Source organism: Phocoena phocoena, chromosome 6, assembly GCF_963924675.1.
Source record: "Phocoena phocoena chromosome 6, mPhoPho1.1, whole genome shotgun sequence".
In the NCBI taxonomy this organism is placed as follows: Eukaryota; Metazoa; Chordata; class Mammalia; order Artiodactyla; family Phocoenidae; genus Phocoena; species Phocoena phocoena.
In genome coordinates this window covers 47,457,258-47,475,244 of record NC_089224.1, presented here as the reverse complement: position 1 = coordinate 47,475,244, position 17,987 = coordinate 47,457,258, and the positions used below count along the sequence as shown (strand labels likewise).

Below are 17,987 nucleotides of genomic sequence, written 5' to 3'. Positions count from 1 at the left end.
TATTTACTATATGACTTTTTACAGAGAAAGTTTGCTGACCTCAGCTCTAAAGAGTCAAAGAGGGAGATCCGGAGGGGAGCAAAGCTTACTGATCATTCTTAAGAACAGGGGAGGGTGAAGCTGCTCCTTGCCTTCTCAGTAGGAGGTCAGGGCCCTAGCAGCTGAGGATGGAAACCTGAGGGGACAGGATGGAGACAGGAGAGGTATTGGAAGCCGAGGAAAAGCCTGCATGCCATCCCTTGCCATTGACAGGGAACATCACATGGGCCTTACAGAGGAACTACACTGATGAACGCCAGCCTTCTCTTGACAGCTGTCTTAACATTACCTATGAATCTTCCAGAAGAAAAATGTCACACTCGTGCCCCCAGACTTGGATGAGAAGCACCCCCCCACCTTTCAAACTGCCCTAGTGGAGAGCAGCTTTGTCAACAACCCATGGCACGCCCAACTTCCCCCATCCCTGCTCTCAACAGAGGGTGGAGATCTTGAAAGATGAAGATGGTATGGATAAAATGGCATCAACACTGGTACTTTTGTAGAGCTGATGCTGGACAAGACAACCTCTCCTCCCCCTCCCTGTTACAATTACTGCCCATGTTTTGTTAGTTCCAGACAACTCTACCCTAACTCATATAAACAACTCTCTAATCCTCTTCCAAAACGTCCTTGCCTATGAAGAATTTACTGTCACTTGCTATGCAACACTTTTGCATACTTTCCCTTAAGCTCTCTTGTCCATCTCTTAAAACTGGCATAAATCTGTCTTACCCATATTGCAAACAAGAACACTGAAGCTAGGAGGTAAACTCACTCAAGATCACACAGCTAATGAGTACTAGAGCTGAGATTCAGGCCCACTTTGATCTTTCTTTTCAAACTTGTCCTCCCAGGAAAAAGAATGAATGGGTAAGCTGGAGATATTAGGGACCACTGCAAATGGTATTTTATCTTAAAATTTTATATTTACTTCTTAATATGGCCATCTTTAATACTTCCCCAAACTCTTTTTGTAAAATTGACACTCAGTGAAGCTATACAATTTCTTTCCTGTGGCCATAAAACCCATCCAACCCCAAACTCACTGCTGTATACCGTCGGAAAACCTACTCTTTGTAGACCACTGTTAAAACTCTATAGTTACTCCTCTGAGTACAAAGCACTTTAGCAAACACTGCCTTTTTTACCATCTTTAATTATTTGGAATTGCTAAACTTCACTGGCACCAATAGAAGACTAGCCCATCATGACACATAAATTGGGCATCTACCATTCACTCCACAAACACTTATTGATCTCCTATGATGAATCAGACACTGTGCTGAATGACGGAGACAAGGAACAGGAACCTCATGGAACCTTAATATAGAAGGAGAAGCAGGTGACCAAAATATTGCCCAAGTGTATCATTATGAACTATGTTAAGTATCAAGAAGGATAAATAGGGGGCCCTGGTGAATTCTATCAAATATTTGAGAAAGAAGTAACACCAATCCTACACATGATCTTTTAGAAAATTTGGGAACACTTCCCACTTAATTCTACAAGGCCAGTATTACCCGGATTCCAAAGCCAGACAAAATTGTCACACGAAAACTACAGACCACTATCTCTTGTAAATATAAATGTAAAAATCCTTTAAAAATATGAGCAAACTGAACCAGCAATATATATAAAGGATTATATGCCATGACCAAGAGGAGTTTATACCAGAAATACAAGGTGGTTTTAACACTGGAAAGTCAATTAATGTAATATACCACATCAGTAGAATAAAGGACAAAACTACTTGATCTTCTCAATGATTCAGAAAGGCATTTGACAAAATCCAATAACCATCCTTGATTTCTTTTTTTTTTTTTACAAAATCCTCAGGAAATTAGGGAAAGAAGGGAACTTCCTCAACCTGATAAAAAGCCTTTACAAAAAAGCTACAACTACCATCATGCTTAGCAGTAAGACTGAATATTCCCTGCCACTGTGAGGAACAAAACAAGATGTCTGTTCTCACCCTACTATTATAATATAGTATAATATAATATATATAGACATATAATGTCTATTCAACACCCTACTAGAGGTTCTTGCCAGTGGAATAAAAAAAAAGAAAAAAGAATTAAAGGCATCCAGATTGGAAAGGAAAAAATAAAACTGTGTCTACAGATGACATGGTCCTATACGTAGAAAATCCTAAGAACTCTACACACACACACACACACACACACACACACACACACACAACTACCAAAAACAAGAAAGTTAAACAAAGCTGCAGGACACAAGATCAATTACAAAATCAATTGAATTTCTACATACTAGCAACAAACAATCCAAAAGTTAAATTAATAAAACAATGCAATTCACAATAGCATGAAAATGAATACAACACCTAGGAATAAATTTACCCCTTAAGTGCAAGACTTTTACAGTGAAAACTACAAAGCATTTCTGAGAGAAATTAAAGAAGATATAAATGAATGGAGAGATATGCCATATGCATGGATCAGAATATTCAGTATTGTTAAGAAGGCAATTCTCCCCTAACTGATTTATAGATTCAGTGCAATCCCTATCAAAATCCCAGCAACCTTTCTGTTACAGAAATTGGTGTGCTGATCCTAAAAATGTATACAAAAGGCAAAGGACCTAAAATAGCCAGACAGTTCTGAAAAAGAACAACAAAAAAGATTTAAACCATTCAATTTCAAAACTTAGTATCAAAATTATAGCTAAAGTAATCAAGACAGTATGATATTGGCTACAGATAAACATACAGATCAAGGAAAAGAATGGAGAATCCATAAATAAATTCTTACATGTGTGGTCGATTGATGCCAAAAAAGTGTTATGGCAATTCAGTGAGGAAAGGATGGTCTTTTCAACAAATGACACTGGGATAATTGGACATCCATATACAGGAAATTTTAAAAAAAGAGCTTAAACACTCTCACCATCTCACACAAAAATTAACTCACAATACACCTCAAACTTAAATGGAAAACCTAAAACTGTGAAACTTCTAGAAGAAAGCATATAAGTAAATCTTTATAACCTTTGTTAGACAAAGATATCTTAGACATACACCAAAATCATGATCCATAAAAATAAAAAGTTGACATATTGGACTTTATAAAAATAATTTACTCTTCAAAAGACACTATTAAGGGACTTCCTTGGTGGCGCAGTGGTTAAGAATCTGCCTGCCATTGCAGGGGACATGAGTTCGATCCCTCGTCCAGGAAGATCCCGCATGCCACGGAGCAACTAAGCCTGTGTGCCAAAACTACTGAGCCCGCAGGCCACAACTACTGAAGTCTGCGCACCTAAAGCCCGTCCTCCACAACAAGAGAAGCCACCGCAATGAGAAGCCCATGCACTGCAATGAAGAGTAGCCCCCACTCACTGCAACTAGAGAAAGCCTGCACAGAGCAAGACCCAATGCAGCCAAAAATTAATTAATTAATATTTAGAAAGACAATTAAGAGAATGAAAGGACAAGTACAAGCAATCCTGAGAAAGAAAATGGAGCTGGAGGACTCAGACTCCCTGACTTCAGACTATACTACAAAGCTACAGAAAGCAAAACAGTATGCTATTGGCACAAAAACAGAAATATAGATCAATGGAACACGATAGAAAGCCCAGAAAGAAACTCACACACCTATGGTCAATTAATCTATGACAAAGGAGACACAAATAAACAATGGAGAGAAGACAGTGTCTTCAATAAGTGGTGCTGAGAAAACTGGACAGCTATATGGAAAAGAATGAAATCAGAACACTCTCTAACACCATACACAGAAATAAACTCGACATGGGTCAAAGACCTAAATGCAAGGCTGGATACTATAAAACTCTTAGAGGAAAACTTAAGCAGAACACTCTTTGACATAAATCACAGCAATATCTTTTTTGATCCACCTCCTAGAGTAATGAAAATAAAATAAATAAATAAACAAATGAGACCTAATTAAACTTAAAACCTTCTGCACAGCAAAGGAAACAATAAACAAAATGAAAAGGCAAACTTCAGAATGGGAAAAAATATTTGCAAATGAAGTGACCAACACAGGATTAATCTCCAAAATATACACACAGCTCATGTTAGCTCTATGTCAAAAAACAACCCAATCAAAAAATGGGCAGAAGACCTAAATAGATATTTCTCCAAAGAAAACATACAGAGAGCCAAAAAGCACATGAAAAAATGCTCAACATCACTAATTATCAGAAAAATGCACATCAAAACTACAATGAGGTATCACCTCACAACAGTCAGAATGGCCATCATCAAAAAGTCTACAAACAGTAAATGCTGTAAGGGTGTGGAAAAAAGGGAACCCTCTTACACTGTTGGTGGGAATGTAAGTTGGTACAACCACTATGGAGAACAGTAGGGAGGTTCCTTAAAAAACTAAAAATAGAGCTACCACACAATCCTGCAATCCCACTCTTCGGCATAATCCTAAACCATGATCCTAAAGGATATATGCACCCTAATATTCACTGCAGCACTATTTACAATAGCCAGAACATGGAAGCAACCTGAATGTCCATCGACAGCAGAATGGACAAGGAAGATGAGGTACATATATACAATGGAATATTACTCAGCCATAAAAAAGAATGAAATAATGCCATTTGCAGCAATATGGATGGACCTAGAGATTATCATACTAAGTCAGACAGAGAAAGACAAATATCGTATGATATCACTTGTATGTGGAATCTAATTTTTAAAAAAAGAAAAGAAACCAATGAACTTGTTTACAAAACAGAAACAGACTTACAGATGTTGAAAACAAACTTATGGTTACCAAAGGGGAAACATGGCAGGGGGAGGGGAAGGGAGGGATAAATCAAGAGCTTGGGATGAACACACACCCACTGCTATATATGATAGATAACAAAGGACTTCCCTGGTGGTGCAGTGGTTAAGACTCTGCACTCCCAATGCAGGGGGCTGGGGTTCAATCCCTGGTCAGGGAACTAGATCCCACATGCATGCCGCAACTAAGAGTTGGCATGCCACAACTAAGGAGCTGGCAAGCCGCAACTGAGGAGCCTGCTACAACTAAGGAGCCCACCTGCCACAACTAAGACCCGGCACAGCCAAATAATAAATAAATATTAAAGAAAAAATGATAGTGCCTACTTAAAAAAAGATAGATAACCACCAAGGACCTACTGTATAGCACAGGGAATGTTTGTCATTATTCTATGATAACCTATATGAGAAAAGAATCTAAAAAGGAATAAATATATATACATGTATAACTAAATCACTTTGCTGTACACCTGAAACTAACACAACATTGTAAATAAACTATACTCCAATAAATTTTTATTTGATTTGATTTATTTTAATAAATTTGTTTATTTATTTATTTTTGGCTGTGTTGGGTCTTCACTGCTGCACACAGGCTTTCTCTAGTTGCGGGGAGCAGGGGCTACTCTTCATTGCGGTGCGCGGGCTTCTCATGTGGTGGCTTCTCTTGTTGCAGAGCATGGGCTCTAGGCACACGGGCTTCAGTAGTCGTGGTATGTGGGCTCAGTAGTTATGGCTCACGAGCTCTAGAGTGCAGGCTCAGTAGTTGTGGCGCACGGGCTTAGTTGCTCTGCGGCATGTGGGATCTTCCCAGACGCGGGATCGAACCCATGTCCCCTGCACTGGCTGGTGGATTCTTAACCACTGCACCACCAGGGAAGTCCCTCCAATAAAATTTTTAAAAAGAAAAAAAAATTGCTACTATGTGAGTGACCACTGAAGCAACTTGGAACTGATGTCAGTGATAAGGCCAACAGAAAGAAAATAATTTAGTGAAAAATTAAATAAAGAATAGTTGATAAAGGAAAATAAAAAAGATAAGTACAGACTGAGAGAAATACTTGCACATCATTTATCTGATAAAGGACCATATCCAGAATATGCAAAGAACTCTTACAACTCTTAATAACACAACCCAATTTTAAAAGAGCAAAAGATTTTAAGAGATACTTCACCTAAGAAAATATATGAATGCTTAATAAGCACATGAAAATATACTTGTGCAGAAAAAAGTTAACAAAGCAAGCCTGAGACTGCTATGCTTAGAAAGTCCTACTTGCAAGGATTGCCCTTGGCTAAGAACTTGGATCTCAGGAGAGTTCCCACCATTCCCTAGTAACAATAACTCACTGTGCCTAAAGTGTAAACACTGTAGTTTACACTGAACACCTACTTTCCTTCTAGGAACCTGAAATTTTGGTGCATGGTAGGTAAATGGTGCCTAAATGACTGGCCCACAATAAAAAACCCTGGGCCCTGAGTTCCCAATGAGATTTCACGGTAGACAACATTTCACACGCGTTGTCACAACTCGTTGCTGGAGGAATTAAGTATATTTTGTGTGACTCCACTGGGAAATGACTTTTAGAAGCCTGTGCTTGACTTCCTCCAGACTTTACTCCATGTGTCTTTTCTCTTTGCTACTTTTGTTATGAGTTCTTTTACTGTAATAAATCATAGCCATGAGCATGACAACATGCTAAGTCCTGTGAGTCCTCCTAACAAATCATGGAACCTGGAGGGTGGTCTTCAGGACCCCCAACACAATCTATGACATCAATAATCATTAGAGATATGCAAATTATAACCATAATGAGACTCCACCTCACATCCATTAGAATGGCTATAAACCAACATTGTTCCCAAGGATCTGAAAGAAGTGGAACTCTCATGCATTGCTGGTAGGAGTATAAAATGGGTCAGCCACTTATGAAAAAGTTTGGTAGTTTCTTTAAAAGTTAAACATATACCTACTGTAATTCTACCCGTAGGTATTTACCCAAGAGATATGAAAACATGTGTCCATACAAAAACTTTAATATGAATGTTTATGGTAGCATTATTCATAATGGCATAAAAACTGGAAACAATCCCCATTTCCATCAACTGGTAAATGAACAAAATGTAGTAGTATATATTCATACAATGGAGCACTATTTAGCAATAAAAATAAATGGAATACTGAAACATGTTACAATTTGGATGAACCTCAAAAACCTTATGCTAAGAGAAAGAAGCAAGATACAAAATAACTATATGATTCCACTTACATAAAATTTCTAGAGAAAGCAAATCTATAGAGACAGAAAGCAAAACAGTAGTTGCCTGGGTCTAAGGTTGGGAGTAGAGACTGACTGCAAACAGAAGCAAGAGACTTGGTGGGGGGTGGTGTGATAGAAATATTCTAAAAATGAGCTGTGGTAATGGAAATGTACCTTATATACAATGGAGGAATTATGGTAGGTAGAGTATACCTCAATAAAGTTATTTTTAATATTTCAATTTCATTGGTGTATAGTTGATTTACAATGTGTTAATTTCAGGTGTACAGTCAAGAAAGATTTTTTTAAGAAAAAAATCACTTGCAAAAAGTCCCCTTCAGTGTCATTATCAAATTATTATTTAGTTTTGAATAATTTAGGTAAAGATTTTTCTTATTTCCAAACAAGGTGGTAGATTAAACATACAGATTTATCTTTCTCTCTCCAAAATCCCACTAAAATGAGACTAATGGGAGGATGGGGTATGGACAAAGACAGAATAAGAGATAATAGCATCAAATTTGGGGAAGCAGAAAAGCGCAAGGAAGAATGGTGCCTGACTTAGCTGACCCAAGAAAACTGAATCCTTAGCCAACAGCAGAGAAAGTCGGGAAGAAGAATTATTTTTACCACAGAACCTCCAAAATGTTCAAGATTCAGCAGCATCAGTGACAGTAGAACACTAGAAACAGAAGGACTGATTAAAGACCTGTTTAAGAAGCAGTTAGAGGATATATGGTGCAACACAGGGAATATAGCCAATATTTTATAATAACTATAAATGGAATATAACCACCTTTAAACATTGTGAATCAATATGTTGTCTAACTGAAACTTATATAATATTATACATCAGTTATCCCTCAGTAATTTAAAAAATGAAGCAATTAGACCCACAGATCCCCTCCCCAATTCCAGATAGCCAAGCAATTGCTCTTCACCCACTAATCCCAAACACTTATCAGTTTTTACTCCCTGAAAAGAGTAAACCAGAGTGTTTATGAATTGGGGGAACACCAAGGACATTGAGGAATGGAGTACCATGTTGAAAACAGGAGGATTAAGTGAAGTCTGCCTATAAACTGAATATTAGGACCCTGGTTTTCTTCTCCTAGAATGACCAGAATGTTACTTATCATCAGGCTTATATTCATCCCAGCCCAGCAGAAGAATCTTGGAAGAATCAAAGCAGCCAAACAGAACAAGTCTAAAGATGCAGGCAGCAGAAGTTTCCTCAAAGAAATGGCTCAGCCAGATGACTTTCCAATGAACCTCATAGTCTGCCAGTGCTACCCACAGGCTTTAAATGAATTTAAATAGGAGCAGACAGCCAAAAATCACTAGACAATTGAGGAAAGTTTCTAACATGAAAAAGACAGACTAAAACAAAACAAGACAACAAAAGAAATTTGGAAGAAATCAAGACTAAACAGAGATGAAAACTTTCCTTAATGTTACCAAGATCCTCAAAGAGGTAAAAGATGTTTTGTCCAAGAAAATAATTTATATTTGTAAAGGAACCATCAGAAAAAGAAATAGCCTATGGAAATTTAAAATATGATATCAAAATGTAAAGCTCCAAAGAAGAGATGGAAGATTAAGATGATGAAAATCTCCTGGAAAACAGAACAAAAAGACAAATAGAAAATAAGAAAGGGAAAATAAAAGCATTAGAGGATAGTTCATGAGATCCAATATCCAGATCACTGGAGTGTGGATAAGAGAGAACAGAGAATACAGAAGAAATGTATCATCAAAAAAGTCCAGAACATTTTCCAGAATTAAAGGACATGAGAAGGCCCAGCACAAAGCAAACTGGGGCTCAAAGTTTCAGAACACCAGAGATAATGAGAAAATCTACGTTTTTAAGAGAGAAAAAATAGATCAATAATAATAATAGTAAATAGATCAAACACAAATTAACAGGCATCAGACTTACTAGAAGCTAAAAGACAGTGGAGTAATGCCTCTAAGACTTTGAGGGAATATTGTTTCCAACCAACCAAATGTCAGAGTAAAAATAAAGACAATTTCAGAAAGGCGATGTCTTGAAACTTTTATTGCTCTCATGCTTTTTATCAGGAAGCTACTGGAGAATGTGTTCCACCAAGTGAGTGAATAAGGTAAAAAATGAAGAACGGATAGGATCAAGGAAAAAGGGTACTTAAGAAAGGGGAAGGAAATCCCAGAATGATAGTGAAAGGAGATCAGTTCACCTGTAGAGGTGAACTGAGGATCCCAGAACAGATGTCACCAAAGAGATGAAATTGAGTTTGAATATAATGAGATTTTCCATACACCATTTTGTATTATGACATTTTGCTGTATGTTTTATTTCCATAAACTAGAGCAAGGGAGGATATTTTAACTTCCTGTCTTGCACACATGTTAACATAGTGCCCTACACATACTAGATACTCAAAAAAAATTTTTTAATTACAAGGTATTGTTTTATTTTTTTATAACTATTATTTATTTTTAAAATTTTTGGCTGTGTTGGGTCTTTGTTGCTGTGCATGTGCTTTCTCTAGTTGTGGCGAGCAGGGGCTACTCTTCGTTGCAGTGCACGAGCTTCTCATTGCAGTGGCTTCTCTTGTTGTGGAGTACAGGCTCTAGGCGCACAGGCTTCAGTAGTTGTGGCTCGCAGGCTCTAGAGCGCAGGCTCAGTAGTTGTGGCACCCGGGCTCAGGTGCTCTGAAGCATGTGGGATCTTCTCGGACCAGGGCTTGAACCCATGTCCGCTGCATTGGTACACGGATTCTTAACCACTGTGCCATCAGGGAAGCCCAATATTCAAATATTTTTTATTTTATTTTTTTCTGAAAAGCAGCACTGTTTTTAATCAGTTTTAGTCCAGAATACAAAGCAAGGTGCTAGTTGTTGCCTCAATGATAGTACGATGATAAACAATGGCTTTTTCTTCCCCCATTAAGGCAAGTTACAGATGTGTATCAGATGGACAGGATGAGACATTTGAATAAGTGAATGGAAGAATGGAATACCTATATTTGTAGAGTAGTATAGCACACTAAAAAGGGCTGTATGGTGGATCTGGAGTATCCTAACTTGGGAAGCTTCAGTATCCTGAAAACACTGATAAATTCTGAATGAATGATACTGAATAAAACTAATTCACTCATCTACTTAGAGACCAAGGACAGAACAATGTTATATTTTTACGGGGGCAGTACAGCCTATTATTAGGCAAGTAGACCCTGCAGTTATTCTATATGAGTTCAAATTTCTATTTCAACAACTATAACTAAATTATATTAATGGATACATACTATTAATTGAGGTAAATTATGACATCAAAAGTATAAAATGTAGAGAAGAGGTAAAAATGGAGAGTTCTTATACACAAGTGAAGTTAAGTTTTTATCAGCTTATTTTAAGTCTATTTTAGACTGTTAAAACTATAACATATTTTATGTAGGCCCTTTGTCATCACAAAGTTAATGCCTATAGAAGTTACACAAAAGAAAAAGAGAAAAGAATCGAAACACTACAAAAAAAGAAAACACAAAGGAAGATAACAAGAGAGAAAAGAAGGACAAAAGAACTACAAGACAAAGAGAAAATAGTTAACATAATCGCAACTGTAAATCTTTCACTATCAATAACTACTTTAAATGTAAATAGACTAAACTCCCCAATAAATAGGTACAGAGTAGCTAAAAGAATATGAAAACCAAGATTCAACTATATGCTGCCCATAAGAAACTCCCTTTAGGGGCTTCCCTGGTGGCGTAGTGGTTGAGAGTTCGCCTGCCTATGCAGGGGACATGGGTTTGTGCCCCGGTCCGGGGAGATCCCACATGCCGCGGAGCGGCTGGGCCCATGAGCCATGGCTGCTGAGCCTGCGCGTCCGGAGCCTGTGCTCCACAATGGGAGAAGCCACAACAGTAAGAGGTGCGCGTACCACAAAAAAATATATATATATATTGACAGATCTGAAAGGAGAAATGAACAGCAATACAATAATAATATGAGACTTCAATACCCCACTTGCAATAATAGACAGAACATCCAGACAGAAAATCAATAAACAGTGGATTTAAACAACACTATAAACCAAAGATATATACAGAACTTTTCACCAAACAGCAGAGGAATACACATTCTTCTTAAGTGCATACAGAAACATTCTTCAGGATAAATCACATTAGGTCACAAAACAAGTCTTAAAAAATTTAAGATCAAAATCATACCAAGTATCTTTTCTGATCAGAATGGAAAAACTAGAAATCAATAAAGTAAGAAAACAGGAAAATTCACAAATACATGGAAACTAAACAACACACTCTTGAATAAATCTCTAGGTCAAACAGGAAACCAAAAGGGAATCCAAAAAATGTCTTGAGACAAAAGCAAAAACACAATGTACCAAAACTTATGGGATGCAGCAAAAGCAAGACTAAGAGGACTTAGGACGATGTGATGAAAACCTACCCTTAAAAAGATCTCAAATAAACAACCAGACTTTACACCTCAAGGAACTAGAAAAAAGCAGAATAAACTAAACCCAAAATTAACAGAAGAAAAGAAATAATAAAGATCAGAGAAGAAATCAATCAAATAGAGAATAGAGGAAAAAATCAACAAAACTAAGGGTTGGGTTTTTTGAAAAACTAAAACCAACAAACCCATAGCTCAAGTAAGAAAAATGAGAGAAGACTCAAATAAAATCAGAAATGAAAGAGGAGACATTACAATGGATGTCTCAGAAATAAAAAGGATCAGAAGGGACTATTATGAACAATTATGTGTGTGCAAATTAGATAAACTACAAAAAATGGATAAATTCCAAGAAACATACAACCTACCAAGACTGAATCAAGAAGAAATATTGTAGAAAGCTTGAACAAACCAGTAACATATAAGGAGGCTGAAGTTGTCATCAAAAATCTCCAAACAAAGAAAAATCCAGGAACAGATGACTTCACTGCTGAATTCTACCAAACACTAAAAGAAGAATTAATATCAATCCAATAGAGAAAAGATAGTCTATTCAATAAGTGGTGCTAGGAAAACTGGACAGCTACTTGTAAAAGAATGAAATTAGAACATTCTCTAACACAATATACAAAAATAAACTCAAACTGGACTAAAGACCTACATGCAAGACTGGAAACCATAAAACTCCTAGAAGAAAACATAGGCAGGGGCTTCCCAGGTGGCGCAGTGGTTAAGAATATGCCTGCCAATGCAAGGGACACAGGTTCGAGCCCTGGCCCGAGAAGATTCCACATGCCGCAGAGCAACTAAGCCCATGCACCACAACTACTAAGCCTGAGCTCTACAGCCCGCAAGCCACAACTACTGAGCCCACGTGCCACAACTACTGAAGCCTGTGTGCCTAGAGCCCGTGCTCTGCAACAAGAGAAGCCACAACAATGAGAAGCCCACGCACCACAGCAAAGAGTAGCCCCCGCTCACTGCAACGAGAGAAAGCCCGCGCACAGCAACGAAGACCTAACACGGGCATAAATAAATACATAAATTAATTTTTTTTAAAAAAGAGAAAGAAAATATAGGCAGAACACTCTTTGGCATAAACTGCAGCAATATTTTTTGGATCTACCTCCTAAAGCAAAGGAAATAAAAGCAAAAATAAACAAATGGAAACTAATTATACTCAAAAGCTTTTGCACAGCAAAGGAAACCATCAACAAAACAAAAAGACAACCTATTGAATGGGAGAAAACATTTGCAAATGATATGACAGATAAGGGGTTAATATCCAAAATATATAAACAGCTCATACAACTCAACATCAAAAAAACAAACAACCTAGTTTAAAAATGGGCAGAAGACCTGAATAGACATTTTTCCAGCGAAGACATGCAGATGGCCAACAGGCACATGAAAAGATGCTCAACATAGTTAATCATCAGAGAAATGCATAGTAAAACCACAGTAAGATATCACTTCACAATGGCTATCATTAAAAAAAAAAAAGTAGGGACTTCCCTGGTGGTCCAGTGGTAAAGAATCCGCCTTCCAATGCAGGGGACATGGGTTCAATCCCTGGTCAGGGAACTAAGATCCCACATGCCGTGGGGCAACTAAGCCCACAGGCCACAACTACTGAGCCCGCACGCCTCAACTAGAGAGCCCACATGCTGCAAACTACAGAGCCCACGCACTCTGGAGCCCGAGTGCCACAACTAGAGAGAGAAAAAACCTACACGCCACAACTAGAGAAGAGAAAACCCGCACACCACAACCAGAGAAGAGAAAACCAGCACGCCACAATGAAAGAGCCCTCATGTCTCATCAAAGATCCTGCGTGTGCAACTAAGACCCAACACAGCCAAAAAACAAAAAACACAAATAGATGACCTAAATGGGAAGGAAATCCAAAAAAAGAGGGGATATATGTATACATATAGCTGATTCACTTTGCTGTACAGTAGAAACTAATACAACATTGTAAAGCAACTATATATACTCCAATAAAAATTTTAAAAAACCCCCACAAACACCAAATGTTGGTGAGGATGTGGAGAAAAGGGAACACTTGTACACTGTTGATGGGAATGTAGGTGCAGCCATTATGGAAAACAGTATGGCGTTTCCTCAAAAAAATTGAAAATAGAATTGCCATATGACCCAGTGATCCCACTACTAGGTATGTATTCAAAGGAAAGGTCACTATCTCAAAAAGATAGCTGCACCCTCATGTTCATTGCAGGATTCCTTACAATAGCCAAGATGTGGAATCAACCCAAGTGTCCACTGATGGATGAATGGATAAAGAAAATGTGATTGATATTAATATATCAATAAATATCAGAGAGAGAGGAGAGGGAATTCAGCCATAAAAATGAAAGAAATCCTGCCTTTTGCAACGACAAGGATGGACCTTGAAGGCATTATGCTAAGTGAAATAAGTCAGACAGAGAAAGACAAATCCTATATGATCTCATCTATATGTGGAATCTAAAAAAACCAAACTCATAGATGCATATTGGTGGTTGCCAGAGGTGGGGTTTGAAGAGGTTGGAAAAATGGGTGAAAGTGGTCAAAAGGTACAAACTTCCAGTCATAAGATAAATAAGTTCTGGACATGTAATGTACAGCACGGTGACTATAGTTAACAATACGGTATTGTATATTTGAAACTTGCTAAGGGAGTAGATCTTAAAAGTTGTTAATTATCACAAGAAAAAATTGTAACTACATGAGGGGATGGGTGTTAACTAAGCTTATTGTGGTAATCATTTGGCAATATATACATATCAAATTATTACATTGTACACCTAAAACTAATACAATATCATATGTCAAGTATATCTCAATAACACTGGGGAAAAGGGGGAAAAAAATCACCATAATCCAATATAAGTACTAGAAGAATTTAAATAAACTGAATGCTAAAAACCAAAAATGTTCAACTTTTCTAAGAATAGCAGGAATTCTTCTGTTGATATATTTTAGCTAAAATTTATGTCAATATCCACTTGTAGAATATGGTGTTAGAGAACATTCTTACTGGCTCAGAAAACTGAAGATGTGTAAAGTTTTAAACAAAAAAAATCAAAAGAAATCTTTTTACATTAAAAAAAGTAGAAATGGAGGTTTATATATACAATGAAATATTATTCAGCCTTTAAAAGGGGGATCCTACCATTTGCAACAACAAGGATGAAACTGGAAGGCATCAGGCTAAGTGAAATAAGCCAGACACAGAAAGGAAAAACCTTGCATGATCTCACTTATCTGTAGAATCTAAAAAAAGTCAAATACATAGTAGCAGAGAGAATAGTTATTACCAGGTAGAGGGAAGTGAGGGTAATGGGGAGATAATGGTCAAAGGATAAAAAGTTGCAGTTATGCAGGATAAGTAAGTCTAGGGATCTAACCTACAACATGATGACTATAGTTAACACTGTATTGAATACTGGAAATTTACTGAGAGTAGATTTCAAGTGCTCTCTCCACATACACACACAAAACTGGTAACTATACAAGATAGGTTAGCTTGACTGTAATCATTTCACTGTGTATGGACTGTGTATTCACTGTGTATGATGGACACCTTAAATATATACAATTTATATTTTAAAAATAAGTTGCACTTCATTATGTAATAGACGTGTAACTTGGTAGAGTTACCTAACCCCTGTAAGCTTCCATTTACTGACTTGAAAATGAGGTTATTTATTCATAGGGTTATTGTGAGTAGTAAGTAGTGTTCTATATTAGAGTTTCCTCAAGCTTTGGAATTCTGATTATAAATCCCAAAGTCTGAGACTACCGAGAAAGCAGGTGTAAGAAAGGAACTTGCTTCCAAGTGGAAAAAGCACTAACTGGGAGTTAGGATATCTCCCGGGAGGGATTCACCACCATTCAGCTGTGTAGCAATGGGCAATCACTTACTTCTGAACATCTGTACAGTTTTTATCTCCCCTGTCCTTGTACTGAGTAAACCAGGGAATCTGAGGAGGCCTAACTGGGCGGAGTAGCCTTCTTCGGCTTTTCCCTGTCTGCTGCTCAGGCCTAAAACCACGCAACAGCACACCGCGCTCTTAAAGCGCGTAGTGGTGTGCTGGGGTTTTTTCGGCCACGAGATGGCAGCATTCTCCCAACTGCCCACACACGTACAATTTGCAACCGTAGGCCCCGTTTAAATAGAACAGAACACCAGAGTCCTGGGTTCACCTTCCATTTTCTCTTTCGGGTGGGCCCTGCTGCGTTTCGTTAAAAGAGCGGTTTATCAAAGCTCGTTGTGCAGCGAAGGCCGAGACCGCGGGTTCTCGCGAGATCGCCGCCGGAAGTGGGTGGCAGCGGAGACGCAGAGACTCTCCTCTCCGGAAGGCGAGCGTTTCTCCGTAGCGGCTGCGGCGGTTTACCCCGCGGCGCTCTGCCCCGAGAAAGAGCTCACCGGTCGCCGCCTTCCCAGCCCCGAGCTCGCACCTTCGGCTTCTCCGGCTGCACAGCTGCACGGCCCGGCCGTCGGAGCCCCCGCAAGCCCCGGCCCCTCCCTCCCTCCGACCTCGCTGCAGTTAGGCCGCGCCCTGAGGCCCAGTCCGCGGCAGCTCCGGCGGGTGATGCCAAATACAGCCATGAAGAAAAAGGTGCTGTTGATGGGGAAGAGCGGGTCGGGGAAGACCAGCATGCGGTCCATTATCTTTGCCAATTACATCGCTCGTGACACCCGGCGCCTGGGTGCCACCATTGATGTGGAGCACTCCCACGTCCGATTTCTGGGCAACCTGGTGCTGAATCTGTGGGACTGTGGCGGTCAGGACACCTTCATGGAAAATTACTTCACCAGCCAGCGAGACAACATCTTCCGTAATGTCGAGGTTCTGATTTACGTGTTCGACGTGGAGAGCCGCGAACTGGAAAAGGACATGCATTATTACCAGTCGTGTCTGGAAGCCATCCTCCAGAACTCTCCTGATGCCAAAATCTTCTGCCTGGTGCACAAAATGGATCTGGTTCAGGAGGATCAGCGTGACCTGATTTTCAAAGAGCGAGAGGAAGACCTGAGGCGTTTGTCTCGCCCGCTGGAGTGTGCCTGTTTTCGAACATCCATCTGGGATGAAACGCTCTACAAAGCCTGGTCCAGTATTGTCTATCAGCTGATTCCCAATGTTCAGCAGCTGGAGATGAACCTCAGGAATTTTGCCCAGATTATTGAGGCCGATGAAGTTCTGCTGTTTGAGAGGGCGACGTTCTTGGTCATTTCCCATTACCAGTGCAAAGAGCAGCGTGACGTCCACCGATTCGAGAAGATCAGCAACATTATTAAGCAGTTCAAGCTGAGCTGCAGTAAATTGGCCGCTTCTTTCCAGAGCATGGAGGTTAGGAATTCTAACTTCGCTGCGTTCATCGACATCTTCACATCAAACACGTACGTGATGGTGGTTATGTCAGATCCGTCGATCCCTTCTGCAGCTACTCTGATCAACATTCGCAATGCCAGGAAACACTTTGAGAAGCTGGAGAGAGTGGATGGTCCCAAGCACAGCCTTCTTATGCGTTGAATATTGCCAAAATGCGCTCTCTGAAAATGCTGAATTGCCTTCCCCCTTTTTCTTTTAACATTCATAATGTCGTGTGCTTAAAAGTGGGCTTTGAAATGTGTGCTGCTTACTTCTTCCATCCCTTTCTTCCCTTCTCCCCAGTCTTCAAGCCTTGGACGCTATTTACTCAGCTATCCAGTAGAGCTTCAAGATGGCCTTTCTGAAAAGTTGGTATGGTGTTAACACTAAAGTAGGTGGTGGTGTATGTGTGTATGTGTGTTCTGATTACCTGGTTATAATAGATATACACATCAAAGCCTTTACAATATCTTCCTGTATTCCTTACAAGGTTGCAAAGGTGGAATGTTATTTTATCAGCAAGGTATTAAAATGCATTTATAAATTCTTTTTGGCTTCAACCATGAATAAACATTTGCTGTTAGCAATTTAAAATATGGTCTTATTTGAAATAATTTGAAGGTGGTTAATATTAAAGCTATAGATTCTGATTGCCCACAAGTATTGCTTAACTGGTAAGTTTGATTTTGTGATCTTGGCTCCCATCACCTTAACGATGTTTCATAGCAACTGTAGCAGTGTGGTTAAGAGAACGGTCTCTGGAGCTAGACCACCTGAGCTGAGTTAGTATTCTAGTCCCTTCACTTACTAGCTCTGTGAACTGGGCAAGGTACTTAATTTTACTGTGCTTGTTTCCTCATTTGTAAAATATGGATAAGGATAGCACTACTTTGTTGGATTAAGATTAAATTAAAGCAACATGGAAAACATTTAGAATGGTACCTGGCACATACTCAGTAATGTGTCAGCTGTCAATACCACCCACTGAGCCATTCTTCCTCCCCACTCCCAAATTACTGGATGTGAAGCCTAGCTAAGTATTTACGCCCTTACTAAATCCCA

The 17,987-nt window shown here is 39.0% G+C and overlaps 1 protein-coding gene across 1 annotated transcript; it reads left to right on the top strand.

The window, feature by feature from the left end:
- The first annotated feature begins 15,696 nt into the window (after positions 1 to 15,696).
- On the top strand, positions 15,697 to 17,519 carry RRAGA (Ras related GTP binding A). The gene has a single exon (XM_065879008.1). It carries the CDS (start codon positions 16,146 to 16,148, stop codon positions 17,085 to 17,087), a length of 942 nt encoding a protein of 313 aa, XP_065735080.1. The 5' UTR covers positions 15,697 to 16,145; the 3' UTR covers positions 17,088 to 17,519.
- Positions 17,520 to 17,987: the final 468 nt, after the last annotated feature.

Excerpts from the sequence above, each read along its gene's own strand:
- RRAGA (XM_065879008.1), top strand. The coding sequence starts at position 16,146 with ATGCCAAATACAGCCATGAAGAAAAAGGTGCTGTTGATGGGGAAGAGC.